This window comes from Phacochoerus africanus, chromosome 9 (assembly GCF_016906955.1).
Source record: "Phacochoerus africanus isolate WHEZ1 chromosome 9, ROS_Pafr_v1, whole genome shotgun sequence".
NCBI classification, from domain to species: Eukaryota; Metazoa; Chordata; class Mammalia; order Artiodactyla; family Suidae; genus Phacochoerus; species Phacochoerus africanus.
In genome coordinates this window covers 31741073-31766749 of record NC_062552.1, presented here as the reverse complement: position 1 = coordinate 31766749, position 25677 = coordinate 31741073, and the positions used below count along the sequence as shown (strand labels likewise).

At 58.1% G+C, this 25677-nt stretch overlaps 1 protein-coding gene across 2 annotated transcripts; it reads left to right on the top strand.

Annotated features, from left to right (window-relative positions):
• The first annotated feature begins 6425 nt into the window (after nt 1–6425).
• Nucleotides 6426–24959, top strand: SPDEF (SAM pointed domain containing ETS transcription factor). Of its 2 annotated transcripts, XM_047794953.1 has the most exons (6): nt 6426–6847; nt 17394–17858; nt 19877–20074; nt 22052–22099; nt 22221–22367; nt 24327–24959. In XM_047794953.1, exons 2-6 carry the CDS (start codon nt 17423–17425, stop codon nt 24503–24505), a joined length of 1008 nt encoding a protein of 335 aa, XP_047650909.1. In that variant the 5' UTR covers nt 6426–6847; nt 17394–17422; the 3' UTR covers nt 24506–24959. The 2 variants fall into 2 exon arrangements, with proteins under 2 accessions (XP_047650909.1, XP_047650908.1); XM_047794952.1 differs by lacking the exon at nt 6426–6847 and having other exon boundaries at nt 15287–17858.
• The last annotated feature ends 718 nt before the right edge of the window (nt 24960–25677 follow it).

The following is a 25677-nucleotide window of genomic DNA, read 5'->3' as shown; positions in this document are numbered from 1 at the left end:
AAAGGGCTGTTGGCGCAACAGAATGAGTCAAGGCCGGGGAGGCAGCTGGCCTGGCACCTGGCTCACAGCAAGGCCTGGGAGATGCGAACCAAGGCTTCCAGTCCCGCTGTTTGGCCTCATCTCTCCATTCCCCTCCTTACTGTCTGCTCCAGCCGCCGGGGGCACCCGCCCACCTCAGGGCCTTTGCTCAAGCTTTGCTTCTATTTGGAATGCTTACAGTAACTCTGGACTCATCCTTCATGTTTTCGCTCAGATCCTACCTTCTCAAGGAGGTCAGCCCTGCCACCTGTTTAATGCTGCTCCCCACGCCCCACCCAGCCCTCCTGATGTCATGTTTTTTCCTGGCCCTCCGTCATCTTCCAGTGTACTGTATAATTTACTCATTTATTACTCTGTCTGTTGTCTTTCTCCTCTAGAAGAAACCAACCAAAGTTCACTGCTGTATCCCAGGGAACCATGCCTGGCCCCCAGTAGGCCTTCAGCACATGCCTGTGGAGTGAATGGATTCAGAGGGCAGAGATCAGGCCAGGGTCAAAGTTGTATCTTGGAACAGCAGCCTGCTTTACCATCGTGGAGGCCTGGAGGGGTAGAGAGGATGCTGTGGGGGCGGGGGTACACTGTCAGACCCCCGCATCCACATAGGCCTGCAGGGTTCCCCAGGCTTCGAGCCCATCTCTGGCAGGAGCCCTGGGTGGTTCAGTCCACAGGGAAACTCTGGGCAGCCTGAAATGCTGGGTCCGGGGGTAGAATGCGGCCTCCTCATGGCACCCAAGTGTGAATCAGCGAAGGGGGTAGATGGGTGAGGGTGAGGCTGTAGGCAAGGTTGTGTGTATGTGGGGGCAGGGGTGTTACAGCCAGGCCTGGGACACAGGAAAGACTGGCCCATCTGCTCAGCCACCATTGGGGGGAGTGTCTGGGGAGAAGGAGGAGCCATTGGTGAGGAAGCCCAGGGCACCGGTCAGTTCTTCCCAGAATTCCGAGGGTTATGCCTACGGGGAGGGTTCATGACACCAATAAACCCCAGACAGCTAGCCTTGGGGAAGATGCTGGAGGTCATCTGTGCCCTCTGAGGCCACCATGCCATGAACTCGTCCAGGACAGATTGTGCCTGGCCACCCTGCCCCCAGTGCCCATACAAGGACTGGCACAGAGTAGGTGCTCAATGAATGCCTGCTGGCCTGAGCACAGCATCATGTCTCAGCCCAGGGAGCCCTACGTGTTCCGGGTGATGGAAATGCCTGGGTACAAGGGCCTGAGGACACAGCCCCACCCCCGGGCTATTCCTGCTCTCCTTGTCCACCATCCAGCTGCAGCACAGTGTCCCAGTGAGAGGACTGCAGATCCAGCCCGACTCCTGCCTCTGCCACTTTCTAGCCTTGACCTCGCAGCCTCTGTTCTGCATAAGAAGGTCAACAAACGTGTCAGATGCTGGACTTCCTGGGCTTAGATGAGGTAGTGCACCCCCGACACACACCCCAGAAGTATGATTGGGATCTGGACTCATATTCCTGCCCCACTGTGTGCCTGTGTGTCCTTAAGTCAGTTCCCTAAACTCTCTGGTCTCAAGAGCTTCCTCTGGACCATGAGTGTTGAGCAGTCTCTGGATCTCACAAAGCAGACTTCCTGCCCATCCTGCCCCATGGGCCCACCAGCCCCAGACTCTTCAGCAAGGGACCGACCCCTTTCCCAAGCTGTTCCCACCTTCTCTTAGCTGGAGCCTGGGGTGGGCCAGGGCCTGATGTCACCCCTGCAGGGGGAGAATGAGAACCAACTGGCAGCCCTGTCTCTCTGTGGCTGACATGGGTCCCAGCCTTGTCCCGCCATCACCTCCAGGCTACAGCTCCTAGGAGGGTGAGACCCAAGTGAGAGGAAGGGATGCTGGGAGATGGGGGCAGTGGTTAACGAACCCGACTAGGATCCATGAGGATGTGGGTTCGATCCCTGGCCTCACTCAGTGTTGATTAAGGATCTGGCATTGCCCTGAGCTGTGGTGTAGGTCTCGGACACAGCTTGGATCCCTTGTTGCTGTGGCTGTGGCTGTGGCATAGGCCGGCAGCGACAGCTCCGATTCAACCCCTAGCCCGAGGTCTTCCATATGACTTGGGTGCTGCCCTGAAAAGCAAAAAAAAGTGAAAGAAAGCTGGAAAGCAGCAGTCCGACTGACTGACTGACCAACAGACGAAGACAGACCACCTTTCCAAAGTTCATCTATTTGGAGATCTCTTGTGACACAGTGGGTTAGGGATCCAGCAGCGTCACTGCAGTGGCTCAGGTTGCTGCCATGGCATGGGTTCAGTCCCTGGCGTGGGAACATCTGCCTGCTGCCAGTGGGAGAAAAAGAAAAAGAAAAAAAAAACACTGGGGAATGATTGGTGCACAAAGAATTGGGATGGCCTGGAGAGGACCTGGGAAAGATTTCTGGAGGAGAAGCCTCTCGAGATGGGGTTCAAAGGATAAGGATCCTTTCCACTGAAGTAGAAGATCCTTGACTCCATTTAAACAACAGAAAAAGACTTTTCTGCTTCGCAGGTGTTCCCGGAACGATGGCTCTGCCGGCTGCCTCCTCTGGCTGTGGCAGCACACATTCCCCGCAGGGGAGGGGGGGCAGGTCCCAGTGTGTGCTCTCAAGTCTCAGAAACCCCAGTGGCCAGAGAGAATGTGTTATCTCAGTAGGTCGGAGAAAATGCCGGGGTGCAGTGGGCGGTGAGTTGGATCCCCAGTCTGGAGCGGGTAGATATGGAGAAGGCTTTGTCTGTAACAGACGGGTGGGGTCTGGATGAGGGAGAACAGGAGCCAGAGGAGGCTTGAAGAGGAGGCCAGCCTTGGGGAGCAGTGGGCAGGAGGCAGGGGGTCTATTAGACCGAGTGACCTGTGCCAGGGACCCGGGCCTTGACCCCAAAGAGACACGGTGGGTAGTAAGAGGGTCCTGTCAGGCACGAGGTGATCAAGGAAACTACAGATTGGAGTTTTTGTCTCCTTGCAGCTGTGACTTTGGGCAAAATATTTTAAACTTTTGGGTCTCAGGTTCTTTGCCTGAAAAATGGGCACAGTAATATCTACCTGGGGAGTTCCCATAGTAGCTCAGCAGAAGTGAATCTGACTAGTATCCATGAGGATGCAGGTTCGATCCCTGGCCTAACTCAGTTGGTTAAGAATCCAGCGTTGCTGTGAGCTGTGGTGTAGGCTGGCAGCTACAGCTCAGATTTGACCCCTAGCCTGGGAACCTCCATATGCTGTGGGTACAGCCCTAAAAAGCAAAAAAAAAAAAAAAATCTACCTGGCAGGGTTATGTGGGGAGTAAGATGACGTGGCATGGGGTTGGCGGTCTGCGAGGCCCTGGAACAGGGTGTCTAGGTTCGCAGAGCACTTTCACCACATTATCTCACCCCTCACACAGCTCTGGCAGGCAGGGAGGGGGTCCCACAGGTTCCCAGCCAAAGTCACAAAGCCGGAGGGCGGAGAACACATCCGTGTATTTGGATCAAATCCTGAGCTGGTGAAATCACACCATATGCTCGATGGATCAAGGTGCTGCGGTGGGGGTGGGGGGAGTGTCACCCAGTCTCCAAACCAGCCCTCTCTTCCCCTGGGGCCCACCGGAGTTGCCCCAAGTGGGCACCAAAACTGCCTTGAGCTCACCACTGACATCCACCCCAAGCAGCCTCTTAGCATCTTAGCCCATGTGAGCCACAGCTGAGCAGATGGGGAGTCCTCTCCTTGCTACCTCTTGGAGATTTATTTCCTTACTCCAGGCCTGGGTGGGTAGAATCACTGTCCACACTCAGCACAGTTTAGCCTGTTCCACAGATTCAGGCTCACCTATTCTTGGGGACACCTATGAAGTGCTCTTTTGGGCCCAAAACAAAGTTGTACCAGCATTCAAGGGGCAGCCTTCCCAAGGTCAAGATTTTCTGTGTAATGAGCAGGCCCTTTCCCAATGCCACCCAGCCTTGAAATATCCTCTCTGGCTGCAACAGTATTCTACTTCATCTATCTACCCATCTTCTGGTCTATTTCAGATAGAATTAGGCTTGGCTTTGAATAATAAAGACCCCACTTAACAAAAGCCAAAGGTCTGTTTCTCTCATAAAATCCTGAGGCAGAGAGTCCAAAGCCACTATGGAGGTTTTATGCAGTCCTCAGAGACCTATGCACTTTCCAGCTCACTGCTCCACCGTCTTGTCCTCATAATCCAAAATTGCAGCCAAAAATCCAGCTATCACAGCTGCATCCCAGGCAGTAAGACTGAGGAAGGATAAAGAAGAAGGAGGCAAATGATATATGCTAGTTTACTTTTTTTTGGCCATACCCGCAGCATATAGAAGTTCCCAGGCCAGGAGTTCCCGTCGTGGCGCAGTGGTTAACGAATCCGACTAGGAACCATGAGGTTGCGGGTTCGGTCCCTGCCCTTGCTCAGTGGGTTAAGGATCCGGCGTTGCCGTGAGCTGTGGTGTAGGTTGCAGACGCGGCTCGGATCCCGTGTTGCTGTGGCTCTGGCGTAGGCCGGTGGCTACAGCTCCGATTCAACCCCTAGCCTGGGAACCTCCATATGCCGCGGAAGCGGCCCAAAGAAATAGCAAAAAAAAAAAAAAAAAAAAAAGAAGTTCTCAGGCCAGGGATAGAACCCACACAACAGCAGCGACCCAAGCTACTCCAGTGACAATGTCAGATCCTTAACCCCTGCTGTGCCACAAGAGAACTCCACCGGTAGTTTACTTTTGAAAAAGATTCCCAGAAAATGGCACATCTATTTGGTCACATAGCCACATCTAACCTCAAGGGAGCCTGGAATAGTCTTAATTCCAGGTAGCCAGTTCCCAGGTAGAAATCAGGAGCTTGTTTGCTGAGGAAAAAAAGAGAACAGACAGTGGAAGTAACTATCTGACACCCCATCCATTCAATAAGCATTTATTGGATACTCCTTGCACTTACCTACAATACTTCTGTATTTTTTTAAAAGAATTTATTCTAGTTGATTTACAATGTTCTGCCAATTTCTGCTGTACAGCAAGGTGACCCAGTTATACATATACATACATTCTTCTTGTTATATTATCTTCCATCGTGGTCTATCTATCACAAGTGACTGGATATAGCTCCCTGTGCTGTACAGCAGGACCTCATAGCTTATCCAGTCTAAATGCAATCTTCTGCACCTACTAACCCCAAACTCCCCGTCCATCCCACTCTTTATGTACTTTTAATATGACTAATACTTTTCCATCTCATGAGCAATGAGCAGTGCCTGGCATATAGTGAGTGCTTAGTGGCCATTATTATTACTGCATCGAAGTGCTGATGAAACACAAGCTTCTGTGAGAGCAGAGAGGCGTCTCCCCTGGGAGGGCAGGAGCCTTTCTTTTTATTGATCCCGAAGGCCTTGGATGGTCGGCTGCAGCATGTTACAACCATGCATTACCTCCCGCCTCTATCCCATCCTACCTCGACCTTCTCTGGGGAACTGCTCACAGCTCATCCTTACCAAGGTGCCAGTGACAACAGTTGAGCACAAGGCTCCCCAGGGTGAAAAATGCAACTGTGTGTTGGAGAATTTGGGCATCAAATTTGGGCATCTTCCTGAAGCCCTAGAATACTCGTGCTGTAGACAGTCTGGAAATTACTTCTAAAATGAGAAAATAACCATTAACAGTACCTAAAACACCTCCGTGTGAAAGAATGGAGGTAGCAGGTGCTCAGTGCCCATCCATGGGGATCCAGAGGAGGGAGGAGCCAGTCCCTGCCCTCTGGGGCCATCCCTCAGGCCACCAGGCTAGATGAGGAAGAAGCTGAGGGCTCAGCTAGGTGGCCTCCGGTGGACTCATGAAGGTGGAAGAGCCTCAGCGTGGGTGCCTCCTGCCTCCACCCTTCAGAGAGAGCAAGCTGCTGCTGGCTGACCACCACTCTAGGCCTGGAAATCACGTGACCAGTCCTTCCTGAGCACCCCTGGATGACAGGTCTGTGCCTGGCCCTGTGGGGTGCAGAGAGCATGGGGTGGGGGGCCTGTGAGCCTCAGGTCCCTTTTCCCAGGGTTCTGAGAAAACTTCATCCCTGACCTGGGGAACCAGGCAGAACCTCCTCCAGGAAGCCCTCTCTGACTTCCCTTGCTGGTGCCCCCACCTCAGTGGTCTCCCACAGCCCTCTGTTGGGCTTTTTCCAATGCTGCCCACTCATCTGCCACACCCTTGGCTGATCCCTCTGGATCCCTGTGTCTTTGCACCTAAGATGAGCTCAGCAGCTATGCACCAACTAATGAATGAGCGGATGAGTGAATGAGTGAGTGAGTGAGTTCCCTGTCTGCAGGGTGTGGATCCCCAGCAAGAGAAGGGGAGGCCTGCAAGGGTTAACCAGGAGCCCGCCTGTGGTCTGAGGTAAGCAGGGAGGGTATTTGTTCAGGTAAATAAGGAAGGATTACTTATAATGGGAAATCAGGCCCCGGCCAACTCTTCATCTTGCACTGCCGCCTTCCTCCCAGCACATTCCTGCACTCTGCCTGCGTTCACACTGCGCCACAGACCCAGCCCCCTGAGCCCGCCTTGGCCTCCCTCGTAAGCCCCTCTGGCTGGGTCTTGCCGCCGTGCCAGCAGGTGGCCCTGGGCCGGGGACAGGGGGGCTCCCTATACGGGGCACGCAGCCCTGAGACCTCAGAGAGCTACCCCTAGAGGGTGGCCAGGCTCCCGGCGGCCCCCCCAAGTGCCACCTCTGCCCCCCACCCTGCTGGCTCCTGGTACCATTGGCCCCCCAGATGCCTGGCTGAGACCCAGCAGTGGCCCAAGTTGCCCACGCCTCCTCCTGGCCCCCAAGGTTGGCACCGCAGCAGACAACTCCTTGGGCACCAGGCAGCTAACAGGTAAGTCTGGCTGCCATGGGGGCTTTCCCCTGCCAGTTCCGGGGAAGTGGCTGGTTGAGGGTGCTTTTGAGGCCGGAACTGGTCCCTCGGGCATCAGTGTCCCCGATCCGGATCCTTCACCCTCAGAAGCTCCTGAGCCCTCTGCATGCTGCCTAGTCTCCTGCCTGGGCTGACCCCGGAACCTGGGCGAGCTCCCTGGCCTGGAGAGCCCTGGGGTGCCCCCAGATCTGTGATACCCCAGCCTCTCCAGCCTGAGGGAGGCAGCTGTGCAGGTGTGGAGTCTCGGCCCCTGAGGCCCGGCCAGTTCTGCTTGGCTAACGAAACACAAGCAGCCTTTCGGCTACTGCCAGCTGCAGCTGCTCTGCCCGGGGAAGTGTCTCCCAAGTTAGCAGGAGTTTGGGGGAGCCTGGAGACTCAGGGCCAGGGCCACAGTCCAGGAAAGCCCAGGGCTGGGCAGGGCAGTGGTGCGCGCAAGAACTGGGGGATCTGGGAAGCTTCAGAGTAAGCCACCTGGGTGCCTGGGGACCAGGAAGCGCAGGGCCTGTGGGCCGCGTCTGGACCCAGGAGAAAAGCCATGGGGGGCAGGGGTATAGGTGGGCTTGAAGGTGCTTGTTTCTGGGATTTGCAAGAGGTCTCCTGTGGGGGGAGATGGAAGTGGGTGGTGGGGAGACAGGGTGGAAAGCTGAAGGGCCTGGATGGCTGGGGCCCCCTTGAAGCCAGACAAGGTGTGTGTATGCGCGCCTGTACAGGTCGGAGAGGGCTCAGCACACTGAGCTATAGCCCTGGGTCCCCCTCACTGCCCCTTGCCAGCTGGGCGCCCCCAGCAGCCACACCTCCAGTGACTTGTCCCCTGGGTGATGATCATGGCCCTTCTGCTCCTCCTTGATGAGGACTTGGCCTCATTTCCTGCCCCCACCTCCCCCGTGAACAGCTTCAAGGCAACCCCCAGTAAAGCAGCATCCTCCTGGCTCCAGCTGCTCTGCTGAGTAACAAGGCAAACAGGCGTCCCGGCCACCCCAGGCCCAAGGTGGTTGGCAGGAGACTCCCCACCAGACAGGTGGGCCCCATGGCTCACTCCCTGCCCTCCTGCGAGTGGGGCCGGAGCCAGGCGCTCTCAGCTCAGGGCCTCCCCACCCTAAACTCACAGACTCCTCTGAGTGCCAGAGCTCCGGGAGGGTTAGGCATGTGGAGGGGGTGGTCTCTCGCAGGGTGGGGACCACCCCCCCACCCCCCCGTGAAAGCCTGACAGCGAATGGACAAAGATTTCCTCCGTGCCGGGCACCATCGGGGGCCTAGAGCTGCAAACGCAATCCCTGCCAGGCTAGGGTAGTGCGTGTTGCTGACTATGAGGCGCTTAAGCAGATGTGATGGCATTGGGTGGTCACAAGGACCCTCTGAATTAGACAGAACTTCAGGTCAATCAAGCCTGAGGGGACAGGGTGCCCAGTCAATGTTCAGAAAGTGTGATGCAGGCAGTAAGTACAGGAACCAGAAGGCCCTTTTTGCCAGAGTTCGCTGAAGTTATAAAGTTAAAAACCCTGAAACCTTTCAAGCACACCTCTGTGCTGAACGGCTTGGTGCTGCTCGAGTGTAACCTGGGGATGAGGCCCTCTGGTGGAGGGCAGAGAAGGGTGGGTTAGAACCCACACTGTGTGACCTTAAACGAGTCGTTTTTCCTCCCAGCACTTGCAGCTCCTTGTCTGTGAAATGAGAAGGTTAGACGAGGTGGCCTCCCCTGTGAAAGGAGGCTTCGTGGAAGAGGCAACCTGAAGCGGGGTTTTGAAGGCTGCGTAGGAGCTGGTTGGAGACAAGCTGGCCGGCTGGATGTGTGGGCTTTGCAAGACTTGTATGCTTTCCTGACCTTGTCTCCTAGGCTGAGGTCAAGGGGAGGTGGAGGGGTTCTGGTCTGCTCCTCCTAGAGGCCAGGGAGGGGTACGTGAAGCCAGCAGAGAGCAGGATGACCTCAGGGCAAGGTCCAGGCCTCTCCCACCACCATTTTAACTCTCCCCCAGATGCCACCCTTTGTCTGCGCCCCTCCCTCCACCGTCACCACCTGCTTCTTCCTTTGTTCCCCTCACTCCTCACCCTGTTACCTTTCCCTCCTCTCTTCTCCAGCCCCCTCCCCTCTCCTGCTCCCAGGTGACACCTTCACGCATGCGCATGCTCTGCCCTTGATAATTCACAGAGAGTTTCTGTCCACCCTCCCCCTCCACAACGCCTTGGAGAAGTGCTCTTTTTTTTTTTTTTTGCTTTTATTTTTTAATGAATTTTATTACATTTGTAGTTGTACAGTGATCATCACAACCCAATTTTATAGCATTTCCATCCCAAACCTGAGCGTATCCCCCATCCCCCAACCAGTCTCATTTGGAAACCCGAAAGTGTTTCGAAGTAAGACGCACTCTTGATGGCCCATTTGATCGATGGGACAGCTGAGTCTCTTGCCCAAGTGCTCAAGCTGGAGAGCAGGGAGTTGGGCTCCAAATGGCATGGGACCCTCCCCTGACCCCACCCCCACCCGCCTCCATTCCACGCCCCACCCTGCGCCCCCAGCCAAGAGAGTAACCTGTCAGGTGGAACGACTCTTCCCAAAGCAAACTTTGCACAAGCCGAGTTGCCCTGGGCTCTTCCTGACATTTAATGCCAGACTCCTTCCCCTGCCTCGTTTGCATGTTCCCAGCCAGGAGGTGCCCCCTGCCAGATTCTCATCTCCCACCTCTCAGGGACCTCCAGACTAGGGGCCCCCCTCCCTCCAGGTCACTCCTCCTGGGCCAAGAACCTGAGTGTGACTCTGCCGAGGCCTGAGGACCAGAGCCCACCTAGGGCCAAAGAAAGGGGTGATGAGGTCTCTCTGGGCACTGCCAGCATCGAAGGGACCCTTCTGTTCCCCTCCAGCTCTGGGGGCCAGGAGGGGGGTCTGGGGTGACTGCCTGGGTTAGGGTCCCAGCACCCAGGACTGGTGACAGGGGCGGGGCCCGGGCCTCTGCTCTTGGGCAGCAAGTTGGCAGCGCGAGGGCTGTGGCATCCTCTCTTCCTGCCTCTGACTTCCATGCTCTGCCCGCCTGGGCTCGCGGGCTGAAGGGCGTCTCTGCTGTCACTCCACGGTCCCCATAACCATCTCCAGTCTTCAGACATTTTTGGAAGCAATTTCTGTTCTTAGCCTCTTAGGCCAGTTCATTCTGGACTTGCATCATTTTCTGTCATGTGGGAGTGCCTTCACTCTGTCCCAACATCCTCTCGCCAAGCTCTGAAGTGGGCTCCCTGGCCCTAGGATTGGGGCTTATGGCGCATTTTCGCCCTTGGCCCCATCAAATTTTACAGATTCCCCAGGTGGTATTTACAGAGCACCTCTGCTTCTGTCGCGCCGAGCTGGGCCTGGAGGGGCCACAGGGACACGTCGGAATGGAAGCGAGGGTGACCCGTGTGTGCACACCCCTCTTGCAAGGTGGTAGTCCTCTCATAGTGCTGTCACGCCTTATCACCCCAGACCCCAGCTACATGGTGACTTGATGCATCCCCGCTTCACAGATGAGGAGACTGAGGCCAAGAGGAGACCAACGTGCTGCAGGCAGAAGCCGGGTGAAGTCCCTGTGTTCTCACACCATTGGGGACCCAGCTGCCCAAGGGGCAGGGCTGTGGGGGACAAACTGCCCGCGAAACCTTGCAGCCCCAACATGTGGCGAGTGCTGGAGGGGTGTGGGGAAGAGAGAAGGGGCTGCGGCCCTGCCCTTCCAGGAGGGCGTCGGGGGGGTTGGAGGAGACTGAGCTAGAGGGAGGAGGTGTGGACCCCCATGTGACGTGGTCAAAGGTGGAACATGCAGGTGGCCAGAGCATGGAGGTCCCGGTAGAGCCAAGGGGCTTAATTGGGGTGTTGAGAAACGAAATATATTTACACACTGTGCGTGCTCAATAATGAAAAAGTGATCTGCAGTTTCTGGAAAACCCTGAAATCCAGGCAGGATTTGCACTTGATATGGCAGGAAATTGGGGTTCTAGCCCAACCCCCTCATCGCTCAGCAGGGTTCTCCTGGGCTGGGTGCTGGGCTGACTGGGGGACATGGAGAGGATGCTGCTGGGGTGGGAGTTGGGCCTGACAAGCAGTTGTAAGGTGAGGGGCGGCCTGACCCTGCTCACTCAGTCAGGATTGTGGACCCACGAGGGGCAAGGAGACCCAGCCACACCCCCTTCTGCTGCCAAAAATGTCAGCCCTGAATTATGTCTGCTTAGAAGGGGAGCCCTGGAGTTCCTGCTGTAGCTCAGCGGTAATGAACCTGACTAGTATCTATGAGGACATGGGTTCGATCCCTGGCCTCACTCAGTGGGTTAAGGATCCTGCGTTGCTGTGGCTGTGGTGTAGGCCGGCAGCTGTACCTCTGATTTGACCCCTAGGTGCAGCTCTAAAAAAAAAGGAAAAGAAAAAAGAAAAAAATAGGTGGGGGGAGGCCCTGGTGTCCACCTCTGTCTCTCCACCATCCTCCTTCCGAGTCAGGCTAAAGGCAAGATGGAGGTCATGAGGTCATTAAATCCAGACAGTGTCTGGGACTGACCTGCTGCGGGGACAGTGGGGGACTGAGGCCCAGAGGGGACCAGGGCCTTACACATGCTGGGAACAGGGCCAGACATGAAACCACATCTCCAGATGCCGAGGCCAATCACCCCTTTGGAGCAAATTCAAATACAGGGGTGAGTGTGGGGCTGAGGTGAGCCCCTGTACCTCCCAGCTGCAGGCATCCATGCCACCCTCAACGCAACCCTGATGCCACCTCTGTGGGGCTGGAGTTTTCTGGGGCTGGGCCAGCAGGTGGACTGAGCGAGTCATCAGGGTTGACCCTAGAGGTCAGAAGGTGCCAAGGCACCATCTGGAAAGGGGCAGAGCTCAGCCTGGCATTGCAATCCCTGCCTGGCACCCTGGACGTGTGCCCCGAGGTAGCCACTCCCCAAACCGGTCATGTGGGAGTCATTCCGGCTGCCCCCAGAGAGAGTGGGCAAACCCAAGCAGTTTACTAGGCTGGCCTTCACCTTGTCCCTGGAAGGACTGGGAGCGATGTCCGTGAGGGGGCATGTGGATGCCCGGGGTCCCCACACTGCGGGAGCGAATGGGAGACGGCGCTGGGACAAACGTGCCTTCGGGGTCCTGGCTGCCCATGGAAACTGGGGGCAGAGCAGACAGGACCATGATTCCATGCTGTTCCCTGACTCCAGTGATTCCTGGCCCCCTGGCCCTGCCCCCAACTCCCTACTCCAAGTCTCCGCATGCACCATAGCTTCTGGGCCCGTGGGCTGGCTCCCAAGGTGAACTTTTTCTCCTGCAAAAGCGAGGTCAGTGGCCTGGACGGGTCTGGGATCTGAGGAGGTGGGAAACCCAAGGTCAAGGGGAAAGCTGCTGCCCCTACTCTCATGCGGAGCCCAGGGTAGGACAGGCCTCCATTCTCTCTGCCCGTGGAGACCCAGGGACCATGGGTGCTTGAAGACGCCACAGTGGGAGCTTGAGAGGGGGCCAGAGCCCCCCAGGGGCGGCCAGCCTGGGGCCCCTTCCTGGACAGGAGGGCTGTCTATCCAGTGGGAGAGGCCAGCACTCCGGGCAGTCAGGAGGAGCCCTGCTATTTCTCTTGGATCCAGCTAGTTTGAAGAGTGGGTGCAAAGGACAAGGGACTGGGGTTTTCCTGGGAGGGCAGGGGCTGTCTGAGGAGAAGGAGGAGATGGGGGAGGAGCACAAGCTGAAAGGGGAGTGTCTAGGGGGACAGGGAGTGTGGGGCCAGAGGCAGGGGGGCGTCAGGGAATCCAGACAGCCCCCCTGGGCAGGTCCTGGGCCCTGGCCTGGGCAGGCCCGGCTTCTCTCCAAGGTGCTGACTGGCTGACTGGAGGTTGGGGGAACAGGCCTGTGTGGCCCCTGCCTGTTCTGCACGGCTCCTGGCCAGGCCCTGGTCACACCCCTGAAGCTCCCCTGTTTCAGATCCGTTGATGGGGGCCTAGAGGTTTGGAGGGAGGGAGGGAGGGGCAGACGGCCGTGGGGAAGCTGGAGGAGGACCAGGGGAAGTGGGGCCGACTATGGGCTGAACAGGAGGCTCCATCACATCCTCGGCCCCCACTCCCCCAGCGCCCCTCTCCTCCCAGGGCCTGCAGGGGGGCCTGGCTCTGGGCGGACTAAGGCTGTCTCTCAGAACTGAGGTACATGGACACAAGTACCCCATCCACAACCCTCCTGGGGGTAAGATCTGCGCCCGGATCAGGCAGGTTGTGGGAGACAGCCTCCAACCCCATCACCGCCTGGGGCCTCCCTGAAGACCTACTGGCCACCCCATTTCCCTGAGGCTGTGGTTTCAGGAGCTCTTGGTGCGTCTTTTGCATATGGGGGTGAGAGGGAAAACCCAGAAGTGGGGAGCTGCAGGAGCACATTCCTGGCCCCGAGGGGCAGGGAAGCGCCGCTGTAAATCTCTAACTTTGGGTCCTTCTTCTCTCTCTCTCTCTGCCTTCCTGGGAGCATGCGAGGTGCTTAGAGCAGCAGCCCCAAGCGGCTAATCCCTCTGGCAGCTCTCCTGTGAATCCAGCCCCGTCTCTGGGCCTTGGCCTCCACCAGCTGTTACCAAATTTCTTTGTCTGTAGTCTGAACCAGTGCCTCTGGGGCAGGAGGTAGCCAGGACGCACTGAGCCTTAATCCAGACACGTGGCTTAATCCAGAAAAGATCAGCTCGAGGTTTGGGAGCTGGAGGCATCGCTCTGGAGACGGGCAGCCCCTCGGGCGCGCCACAGAGGCTGATGGGACAGGCCTGGACCTGGCTTGTCCCAGGACCCTAGGCCTATGGTGCAGTGGTCCTGGCTCTCCTGTGTAAATATGGGGACATCCCTGCTACTCTCTGAGCCTCATTTTCCCAGGCACACATGTCCCCAATGGGTGGACAACCCCCCATGGATTGTAATCATGGCACGGATGGGGAGCCCTGGAAAGTCAGGGGAGGAAGGTGGTGGGGAGGGCTCCCTGGAGGAGGAAGGCTTTGGGCTGAACTGCCATGAGAAGGAAAGGGCATCTGGGGCAGGGGGACAACAAAAGAGAAAACATGGAAAGAATGTTGTTCTCATTAGAGCCTGGCTATGTGGTCACACACTGATCTCAGGTTCTGGTTCAAACTCGGCCCCTAACCAGTGAGTAGGTCTGTTTCGTGCCCTGGGCTTCATTGTTCCCATATACGGAACAGTCACACAGTAGGCGGTTCTCTCCAGACCTGATTATCCAGCTCAGAGGTGGGCACCAGCCTTTGGGATCAGGCAGGGCAGCCACTGGGGAGCCATGGGAGGTTCTGGAACACAGGGGTGCCTTAATGAAAGGATTTTGGAGAGAAATGAGCCTGATGGAGAGATGGAGTGAGCCGCCAGGGAAAAACAACTTGGAGGATCAAGCTGCCCAATCAGGAGGCGGGCAGGACCCTGGGGAGATGGGACTGGCAGAGCAGGAGCCCCAGAGGGAATGCGGCACCGTGAGCAGAGCCCACACGCGGCCAGCTGGGGACCCCAGCCACTCTGAACCTGAGTGTCCATATCTATAAAACGAGACTCTCCAGTGCCCATCACACGGGCTGTGGGTAGTGCAGGGCTAAGGGCACGAATGCTCCGGGCACAGCAGGGGCTCACCGTGTGTTCTCTTCCTCTAGCCCTAGAGCCTTGTGCAGGTGCCAGAGCTGCAGGCTGGGACACCAGCCCCCTGGCTCCCTTGGCCAGTGAATCAAGAGCCCCCAGATGGGGCTGCCGGGTCCGAGCCTTCCGCACCACCTCCCACCTGCGGGCAGTCGGCTCCTTCCTCCTGCCGTGTGGTTAATCATTAACTTCCTTTTCACCAGGGTGTTGGAGTTGGGACCAAGCCTTGGTTGAGAGCGGGTTCCTTGGCATTTAGGTGCAAGGTGACGGGGAGCTGGAATGTGGGGTGTGTGGGGGGGGTGGGAATTCTCTGCCAGGGGAGGATCCCGGGGCTGAGAGGCAAAAGCCCTGGATCCCAGTCATTTCATGCTCCGCACCATAACTTCCCCACCACGGTATAGGGATAAGGCCCCAGCTGCCTCTCAGGGAGGGATGGAGGCAAGGGCTCCAAAGCTCACTTGACAAACAGGGCTGTGTCGTGGCATTTGCCCGGCCTGGCAAATGCGGCTACAGTCCCGCCACTTCATCCTCAGTGACCCCTCAGTACACTGTGCCCCGAAACACGGCAGCTGCTTCCCATCCTACCTGGAGCTGGGGCCAAGCAGACAGGAGGGCCACAAGGGAAGCAAGAGCTCCTGCTTCTTGGAAAAGCTTCCATCTCCCTGGCACACGGCCCGAGGTGTTGGCAGAGACTGTCCTAACGTGGCAGGCCGAGCAGCCCTGGGGACGTGGGTGGGGCGGGAGGCAGGCAGGGGGTGATGAGGGAGGGGTGGGGCCACCTAGGGGGTAGGGTGTGGGCACAGGCTGGAGTCGGGACCCGGGGGCAGAGTGGGCTGCTGGCTCTGCCTGGGTAAATAACGTGGGCCCACAGCACACACGTGTGTTTGCACAGAAGGACTTGAAAAGATTCCAGGCCTGCCCTCTGTCCCCCGCAACCCTGGCCCCCCCACCCCTGCCCACCCCACCCTGACCTTTCCTTCCTTGTTACTTAAAGGAGCCCTTGAAAGGGAGGCTTGAGATGAAAGGGAACACCCTCCTCTCACTGGCATTCTCTCTGCCACGAGAAACTGCAGGGTGGCTGTGTCAAGTTGGGAAGATTGGGCACTGCACAAGAGAGGGGACAAGGCAGAGCTGAAATTCCTCTTGGGCTCCATTCACCAAGCCATGCTATCCAGAGGGAAAGGGGCATCGTTTTCCGAGTTGTACGAAGTTGCACTAGTTGCAACCCTAGAGAAGCCAGAACCTTCCAAACGGGGTTCTCCCTCTGCCCGGCCTGCAGGAGCAAAGGACACTGCATGTTGAGGCTGAGCAGGTCAGTCTCACAGGATGACTCGAGAAGGGCCGGGGAGCCCCGCCCCCAGCGTCCCGGCCCAGTAAATTCTACCATCAGAGGCTACCCGTCCTTCCATTAAAGCTGGCCCCTCTTCCCGCAGAGGTCTTCCAAGGAGTGATTCTCAAACTTGAACATACATCAAAATCATCCAAAAGGCCTGTGGAAACGCATTGCTGGGCCTCCCTCCCCTCACTGCCCCCCGGCTTCTGATTCAGTAGATCTGAGGTGGGCCTGAGAACTCAAGCTCCTCACGAGCTTAGGTGCTGATGCTGCTGGTCTGGGCGCCATGTTTTGAGAACACTTTAAATTATAAACACCCCGGAGAAAGGACACACGTTAACTTGCCCTTCACGGGTTTATCTGCTCTTTCCTCCTTTCTGAATGGTCCCTATATTTTGAGGAGCGTATGTTTGTTGTTAATCTTCCACCTCTGTCCTGATTTCCTCTTGAGCCTTGAGCCCACAAATCATGGAAATCTCTGTGACCCCCGTGCTTGGTCCCTGCCTCACCTGAACCCCATACCCCTGCCATGAGGCTCGGGGGAAAGGGTTGGGGGGGCAGAGCAGGGGACCAATGGGGAGAAAGTCCTCTGCTTCCTCGTGTTGAGCCAAGTGGTGCCCCTTGGGAGGGCTTTGGGGGGGCGGGAAGGCGTGGAGTCTGTCTTGCTGGAGGCCTCATTTGTCCCCCAGGGCCTGGGCCTTCTCACCACCCCCTGCAGCTGTGGGGAAAGCTGGCCTGTAGGTCTGCAGGTGGGCACCTGGCACCTCCAGGGCCTCAAGAATTCCTCCAGGGCAGAGGGGAGAGGAGAGGGCCCCCGGAGCTGGGAGGGGCCGGGGGCTGCAGCTTTCACGGGAGGAGGGAGCAGGCTGGTACTGGGAACCCAGGCCTGAGTGGGGACGGAGCTGAGCGCACAGTGACCACCTCAGCAGCCTTAGGTGGGGATTTATTCACTCCCCGCAGTGGCCCTTCGGGAGAGAGGGGAGGGGGTTGACCCTGCACAGCCCTTAATTGCTCCTCTCCGTCTTCACCAGGCTGGTGAGGTGATGCTGCCCCTCCTCCCTTCCCTGCCCCTTCAAGGGCAGAACAAAGAGATTTAGGTGAGCTTGAGAGCTCACCTTCCTTCTGAGGAAGGAGTGGTCTCGGCAGGACTGTGGACTGAGACCTGGATGTGGACCTGCCCAGGGACAGAGGCCCGGACATTCAAGACTTCTTGTCCAGGCCTCAGTTTGCTCATCTGCTGAATGGCACGAATCACGCCTTCCGCTCTGAGGACTGGCTGAGGTCGAGAACCTCAGAAGATTGTCTCACACCCTCCGCCCGAGGACAGATTTCCTGCTCGCGGCCAGCCCGGCTTCCCCGGGGCCTGGGAGCTGTCCATTTGCCCCCACTCCCCCCTCGCTGTCTTTCCCGGCCGGGCTGCCCAGCCCTGGCCCGTCTGGCTGCCCAGTGACCCGGAAGCCCCAGGTCTCTCCCCGGCCCAGCCACTGCCCACTGGTCTCCTCATCTCTGTAACCAGCTTAGCGGCCCCCATGGGGATGGGGAAGAAGTCAGAACCTGAGCCTCCTTCCCTCTTTATTTCTGTAGACGCAGCCGCCAGCCCGCACAGCAGCAGCATGGGCAGCGCCAGCCCGGGCCTGAGCAGCGGGCCCCCCAGCCGCCTCCTGCTGCCCCCTGACGCCGTATTGCGGACTGGCCCGGAGAAGGGGGCAGCGGGGCCGGCGGGGCCGGAGAGACGGGACTGGAGCCCCAGCCCCCCTGCCACCCCCGAGCAGGGCCTGTCCGCCTTCTACCTCTCCTACTTCGACATGCTGTACCCCGAGGACGGCAGCTGGGCGGCCAAGGGCCCTGGGGCCAGCACTCGGGAGGAGCCACCTGATGAGCCTGAGCAGTGCCCTGTCATCGACAGCCAGGCCCCAGGGGGCAGCCTGGACTTGGCGCCCAGCGGGCTGACCCTGGAGGAGCACTCACTGGAGCAGGTGCAGTCCATGGTGGTGGGTGAGGTGCTCAAGGACATCGAGACGGCCTGCAAGCTGCTCAACATCACGGCGGGTAAGTGCCCCGGGGCCACCTCGCTGGGCGGGGGCACCAGCCTGCTGAGGTCCCTGGGGGGCGGGGGCACCGCCTGGAGCACTGGGGTCACCCCGGCGGTGCTGGTGCCTGTCCCTTATGGTCAGCCCCGAATGCAAGGCATTCCATGCTCCCCTGCTTGGGAGGTGAAGTGAATTCAAGCGCTTTACCGCCTACACTCGCCCCTCGCTCACTCAGCCTCAGCCCCTCCCGCCTCCCTGTCATCCCCACAACACTACCTCAGGGCCTTTGCACTTGCCGGTCCCTCAGCCCAGAACACCCTCCCCACAAAAGTCCACTTGGCTCGCCCCTCACCTCCTTCAGGTCTGGTCTCAAATGGCACCACCTCGGAGTTCCCTGGTGGCCTAGGGCTCCGGTTAAAGATCCAGTGTTTTCATGGCTGTAGCTCAGGCTGGATCCCTGCCCTGGGAACTTCCACATGCTGCAGGCGAGGCCAAAAAAAAAAAAAAATGGCCCATCTCAATGAGGCCTTTCCCATCCCCTCTAAATTGCTGGACAAACCCTCACCTCCTATTCCTCCAACCTGCTTTATTTCTCTCATAATTTGTGCTGTCTGATATGCCGCATATTTATCTTGACTAGCTGGCTCCCCCACCAGAATGGACATGTCCTGAGGGCAGGGGTTTCCAGTTGTTTTGTTCACCCCTGCACCCCCAGTTCCTAAAATGGTACCGTGTTCGTAGTAGATGTTCAGTGAACCCGAACATCTCCTGCCAGTCTCTGCTCTAGCGCTGGGGAACTGACCGTGAACACAGCACAATGGCCCTTCATTCATGAAGCTGACATTATGGTGACCAAACAGCTCATAAATACCTAGGTTAATGTGGCACTGGTCCAGTGGGGATGAGGGGGAGGAGGGGACATCAGGAGGCCAGGCACAGATGTGTCTGCCAGGGCCTGAAGGCTATGGAGCCAGTGCTGCTGGTTGGCGGGCTGCTGGGTCTCTCCAACCTGACCCATCTCCTCGGCCTCTGGATGCTGGCATTTGCGCGCCCCCCACAGGAAGGGTCTCCGGGCATTGCTCAGGCCCAGCTCCTCCTCCTCAGAGTCATCCGGCCCCCCTAGCCCCCGCAGCTCCCAGCTGGTGTCCCTCCCAGGCAGCTCCTGCCACGGCCCCTCCTCCAGTTGCCCCGTGCCCATGGCTTTCCCACGGTGCCTCCATCCCGCACCAGGCCTGGGAGGGCACAGCCCTCAGAACAATAGGGACAGAAACAAATTGCTTTGACCGAGGGGAAGAAAATGGGTTTATTAAGGCGAGCAGCCCAGGCTGCAGGTCACCCAGCTGGGGCCCCAGTTTAGGCCATGGTGCTCGGGTGAAGGCCCCATTGTATCTGTGCTGCCAGCCGGGCCCCCACCCACCCGCATGCAGAGCAGCTCCCCAGGGAGGCTCTAGGATCTAGCCCATGACGCCCCTCCGGGCCTCTGCTCTGCAACTTCCCTGGGCCCTGGCCCTCATCCATTCATGCACGTGCGCGGGGCAGCTACCAGGACCAAGCCCCTGTTAGGAATGACACAAGGGATGGGACTCTATGTGTCTCGTTTCCTCAGCTGTAATACACAGTGGCGGGGGTGGGCAGTTGAGGTACTTCCTGGTCGGGTTTTTCTCTGGTTCTCTGAGGGGTTTTGGGAAGGAGAAAATCTGGGTGTTTCTGGTTTAATGTTACTGTCCCTTCCAGGGCTGGGGCTCCCCAAAACACTTTGGAGGGATTGGAGGGGTCTGGGAGGACCTGAAATCCAGGTGAGATGAGGTGCAGAGGCCCTGGGCTCCCCTGCCCTGAACCATGCTTGCTTTTAGGGCCGTGGCTTCTTCCTCTCTTCTTGTCCACCCTCCAGAGCCCCAAGGCCCAGCCTGGCCCCATCCCAGGAGCGATGTTCCTGGGGCCACTGGTTCCCATGGGTGCCCCAGCTCAGCAGAGTGGGCCATGTCGGGGCAGTGCCCTCAAGCAGCCTCCAGGGCTGAAGGAGTGTCTCTTGACCAGACCCTGTGGACTGGAGCCCCAGCAACGTGCAGAAGTGGCTCCTGTGGACGGAGCACCAGTACCGGCTGCCCCCCGTGGGCAAGGCCTTCCAGGAGCTGGGGGGCAAGGAGCTGTGTGCCATGTCGGAGGAGCAGTTCCGCCAGCGCTCGCCCCTGGGCGGAGATGTGCTGCACGCCCACCTGGACATCTGGAAATCAGGTGGGACACAGCATGGGGGGGTGCAGCCTCTCCCAGCTGCAAGCCAGGGACACCCAGAGGAACAGTTAGGCCTGGACGCCTGCCCTGAGGCTACTCTCCCTGGGGAAGCAGCCCCTTGTCGCCATCTGGGTTCTGTTCTGAATCCCAGCCCTGGTTCCCACCCCCAGATCCGGGGTGAACTCACCAGTCAGGCCCATCCCTACCCTGGTCAAGGCCATGGATCTTGGACAGAGCACATGGGAGGCTAAAAGCTAGAAGTTAGGCCGTGAGGACACAGGACATCAGAGCTGATGGAACTGTGGATACTCTAAAGTCCTTCTTCTTTGTCTTTTTTACAATTTTGCATTTGTTTCATGTTGTTTCTCATTAAAGAATTAATGAGGTGTGTTGGAGTTCCCGTCGTGGTGCAGTGGTTAACGAATCCGACTAGGAACCATGAGGTTGCGGGTTCGATCCCTGGCTTTGCTCAGTGGGTTAAGGATCCGGCATTGCCGTGAGCTGTGATGTAGGTTGCAGACGCTGCTCGGATCCCACGTTGCTGTGGCTCTGGCATGGGCCGGTGGCTACAGCTCCGATTGGACCCCTAGCCTGGGAACCTCCATATGCCGCCAGAAGCGGCCCTAGAAATGGCAAAGAGACAAAAAAAAAAAAAAAGAATTAATGAGGTGTGGAATTCCCGTTGTGGTGCATTGGAAACAAATCCAACTAGGATGTGAGTTTGATCCCTGGCCTCGCTCAGTGGGTCAGGGGTCCTGCATTGCTGTGGCTGTGGCATAGGCTGGCAGCTGCAGCTCCGATTTGACCCCTAGCCTGGGAACCTCCATTTGCTGCAGGTGCAGCCCTGAGAAGCAAAAAAAAAAAAAAAAAGTATTAATGAGATAATAAATATGCAGGATTTTTTAGAAGAGCAAGGGGGCGTTCCCTGGTGGCTCTGCAGGCTAAGGATCTGGCGTTGTCACTGCTGGCCCTCGGATCACGGCACAGGTTTGATCTCTGGCTCGGGAACTTCTGCATGTCACGGGCACAGCCAAAAAAAAAAGCCCACAGTGAAAACCAGTAGAGTTTACCCTGAGGAGTCAGTTCCCTCCCACTGGCCCTGCCCTCCAGTCCCCCTCCCTAGGGGCAACCACTGATGCCAGTTTCTTGGGTAACTTTTGCCAAGGGAAGCCTGTGCACATACATACAGGCAAGTGTGTGACTTCTGCCCTCTTTCCCACGAATAGTACCAGAGCATCACACTGTCCTGTACTTAACGGTATATCTTGGATCTTGTCACCTATGTGTCTGTACACCTGCCCCGGCTTTGATGGCTGTATGCCAGCCCCTCACCTTTCCGTCCTCTCCATCTCATCTGGGGCCCGGCAAGCCTTGCACACAGCCACGCGCTCTGGGGCCGTCAGTCCTTGCTCCTTGATTCAAGGCCCCTGTGTCCCAGGGCCCTTGTGGGGACAGGTCCTGCTCTCATGGCCCAGGCAGAGACCAGGGTCCTGTCCCAGCCCAGGCCTCTGGGGACTGGCAAGAGCAGGGGACAGGGCCAGGCTGAGAGCTGGGTGGTCACGTGGGCAGAAGCTGACTGCCTCTGACTGCCCGTGTGTGTGACGGGGAGGGGCCACGTGGCAAGCGGCAAGGGGTGGAGGGGTTCAGGGAGTGTTGGGATTATGCTGGGCACTGTGCATCCTTGCAAACCTGTGAGGGGGTGTCCTGGCCTCATTTTACAGGCGGCAAAGGGAGCAAAGCAAGGCTCGACTTCCACTCTCCTCTCTGAACATGCGGGGCTGCATGCGGGGCTCTGAGGCCCTCCCAGCTCTAAAATCCTCAATTTCCTTCTGGGTAGCAGCTCTGTAAATAGCTTGTCTTCCTAGACTGGAGGGAGAGGGACCCACAGGGCAGCTTATGTGGTCCTGCCACCCCAGCCAGATGCCTCCTCCTTCCTTGGGGGTCTCTCTGGGTCCCCAGCTTCCTCTCCTTGTCCCACAGCGGCCTGGATGAAAGAGAGGGCGTCCCCAGGAGCCATTCACTACTGCGGTGAGCAGGGCAGGCAGGGAGGCGGCCGGGGCTCGGGGCTCCAGGGTCTGGGGGTGAGGAGGGGTGGCCGCCATGGAAGAGGGGGGGCCCCCACTCACCGCCACCCTCCCTGGCTGCCCAGCCTCAACCAGCGAGGAGAGCTGGGCCGACAGCGAGGTGGATTCATCCTGCTCCGGGCAGCCCATTCACCTGTGGCAGTTCCTGAAGGAGCTACTGCTGAAGCCCCACAGCTACGGCCGCTTCATCAGGTGGCTCAACAAGGAGAAAGGTGAGCGGGGCCAGGGGCAGTGGGGGAAGGAGGCTGGGGGGCCGAGGGCCTGCCAGGTGCTGGGCACAGGAGGGTTGGGGGCTGGCTGGGGAAGGGGGGCAGCCCCCGCCTTTGCCCTGAATGCCACATACATACCTTCATGGACCAGCCCAGGGTCTGTGTGCCACCTGCCTCCACTTCCATCCCCTGGCCAGGCTCTGCCTGTTGAGGGTCCCCAGCAGCACCCAGTGCTTGGGGGGACATAGCAGGGGCTTAAAACTCTGAGAACCAGACACAGTCTCTACCCTCAAAACTTTAGAGCTTCGCTGCCGAGACCAGTGGTGTCCAGTGAGAAACACAGCGCAAGACCCATAGGCCATATTAGCTTTTCGACAGCCACAATTTAAAAAAAATTAGCAAGTGAATTTAATTTTAATAATACTTCTATTTAATATTATAAATTCTTATGAGTTGAACAAATAATCAACATAAAAATTGTTAATGAGATATTTTACTAAATCTTCAAAAGCTGGTATAGAGTCTACACTTATAGTGCGTCTCAATTAGGACGGGCCAGGAGTTCCCTGGTGGCACACTGGGTTAAGGACCTGGCATTGTCACTACTGTGGCTCCGGTCACTGCTACAGCTAGAGTTTAATCCCTGGCCCTGGGGAACTTCTGCATGCCACCATCGCAGCCAAAAGCAAAAATTAGGACTGGCCCCATTTCAAGGGCTCAAGAGCCACCTGTGTCCAGCTGTTAGCCCCATGGAAGGCACAGGCTGAATGGAGTGTGGGTGTATGCTTTGGAAAAGGCTCAGAGCCAAGAAACCTGGGTTCTAGGCCCCATCCTGCCAATAGCAGCTGTGGGTGCCTGGGGCCCAGGCTTCCTAGTTGTGAAATGGACTAGATTTATTCATCTAACAAACCTTTGCCGAGCACCTCCTCTGGTCCCCACGCTTGCTCAGTGGACCCTTACGGGGAGTTAGAGCATCCGCAGGGGGCGGGGAGGACTGAGCACACACAGTCTTGTAGGAGAACCAGCAGTGAAATGAGCTGGTGTGCAAAGCGCATCAGGGCTATGTTCTGGGCCCAGGAGGAGTGACTCTGGGCTGATCGCGGAGCAGGAGAAGGGGGTGGCAGGGGTGAAGAAATTCCTGCGCAAGGTTCGATGAGCCTGGGTGTACGTTTGAGACCGAGAGCAAGCTGATTTGCTAGGGAAACGGAGGGAAGGGAGATGGGGAGGGCTGGGTGGTCTGGGAGACCTGCCTGGAGTGGGAGAGTTGACCGGGCTTTGCCAGGTAGTTTAGAATGAGAACTAGGGGTATTAATGAAGAATCGTTTATCCTAAAGGGTACATACACCCTTCGGGCTCTGCTCTAAGCACTTTCTGTAACCACTCAACCACGTGGTAGTCCCTGCAACCTCCCGACAGGAAAAAGGGGTCTCAGACAGCTTCTAAAGGTAGAAAATGGCAGAGCCAGGCAGGATTCCAACCCAGGCGGGCCTGGCTCCAAATCCACTCTCTTTCCACCGTCTCCTACAAACTAATCCTGCCAGAAAGCTCTGTGAGGGCTGATGGGTCTGAGACTAGCAGAGAACTCTTTCAGGAAGTGCCAGGGTGAAGGTGGGGGCGGGGATGGCCTTGCCACAGGAGCTGTGTCTGCAGCCCGGAGCCCCTCAGGGCTTCTGTGTAGTATGTGCAAACCCCATGCTTAGGAGTAGAGGCTGGCGAGGGCCCCAAGTAAATGCACCAATGTAGGCAGGCTCCCCATGCACCCAGGGGTTTGTGGGTCCATAGCAGGATTTGCCCACGTTTCTGGGAACCCTCACAAGTGGGGAGAAGGTCTGGTGGCCGCCAGGTGACGCTGGCCCCCTGGCTCTCCAAGAGACGGAGCTGTTGGTCTTGGTCTTCCTCCCACCTGCTGCCCGCCTTGCACCGCTGGCTCTCACTGGCCCCCTGCCTACCCCCCACCCCCAGGCATCTTCAAAATTGAGGACTCGGCGCAGGTGGCCCGGCTGTGGGGCATCCGCAAGAACCGTCCTGCCATGAACTACGACAAGCTGAGCCGCTCCATCCGCCAGTATTATAGGAAAGGCATCATCCGGAAGCCGGACATCTCCCAGCGCCTGGTCTACCAGTTCGTGCAGCCCATCTGAGGCTGCCGTCTGGCTCGGGCCCACACTCGCCCTCGCCAGGGCCCCCTCCTGCCTGCCCTGCCTTGGCCAGACCCTGAGCTGGGGGACAGGGTGGTCCACTGGCATCTGGAGTTCAGAGTCAGAGCGGGATGGTCCCCTGCACCCAGGGGGGCAAGTGAGCTTTCTGGGGCCTGAGGGACCCCAGGTGTGGGTGCTCCTGTGCAGTCCCCTGGAAGACAGAGGGGGCCAGGGCTGTCCTCGGTGTTCATGGTTCCCCAAGGAAGACCCTCCCTCCACCCCAGTCTCTGACCCAGAATTTCCAGAGCAGAGCCAACAGAATGGCGGTGACTTAGCCCAGTGCTCTTGGCCACCCATTCTGCCCCGTGCCTGGCATGGTGCTGGCGGACGTCTGCACCCCTGAGTTGGAAAGCCAGGGGCACTCTGGGAACGGATAATAAAGATACTAGAAAACTGACGTGGCCCTGGTGTCCTGCAGTGAGCAAGTGGCACAGCCTGGAGGCCGTCACTGCTCAAAGTCATTGTGGTCACAGGGGCCTGGGGTGGTCCAGGGAGGCTTCCTGGGGGAGGTGGTGTTGCACTGAGCCTAAAAGGAAAGGGCTGGGTGGATGGTAGAAGCTATGGGAGAGAGGTGGCGAGGCCTCAAGGCCAACGAGGGGCTGGAATAGCCCTCACCCCCCCCGACCCGTGTGGACTGAAAGGGTGGGGGAGGGGCTGGGGCTGCAGAAGGTCGGTGGTAGGACTGAGCGATGGTGGCCTCTTTCCCACCTCATGCCCTGCTGTAGGGGGGGCTGACCCTCCCGAGAGGGGGCCCAGAGCCCTTGTCCCGCTTGGCCGACCAAGGGGGCCCTGGGAGGGGGCAGCAGAGGGTTTCAGCCCTCCTTGTGGGGCACTGGCTCTTGCAGCAAACAGAGTGGAAACTTGGCTTCCTTGGCTTCCAGCTTGGCTTTGCTGGCACTTTCTCTTGCAAGAAGCCACAGGCCTCATCAGCGCCCCCTGCTGGTAGGCTCGGTCCTACCGCTGAGCCCCGAGAGTGAGGGGCTAGGGCAAGCCTGTGTGGGCTGGGGGGATGGAACCCACCACCCACTCTCCTGGGCAAAGCAACTCTGCTTCCTCACACACATTTGTTCATCTGGCTCGTGTGTCCTGAGGCCGACTAGGGGCCAGGTGCTGCC

Excerpts from the sequence above, each read along its gene's own strand:
- SPDEF (XM_047794952.1), top strand. The coding sequence starts at position 17,339 with ATGGGGATGGGGAAGAAGTCAGAACCTGAGCCTCCTTCCCTCTTTATT. Across the intron at positions 17,859-19,876 it reads GCTGCTCAACATCACGGCGG|ACCCTGTGGACTGGAGCCCC; the intron begins GTAAGTGCCCCG and ends TCTCTTGACCAG. Across the intron at positions 22,100-22,220 it reads AGGAGCCATTCACTACTGCG|CCTCAACCAGCGAGGAGAGC; the intron begins GTGAGCAGGGCA and ends CTGGCTGCCCAG.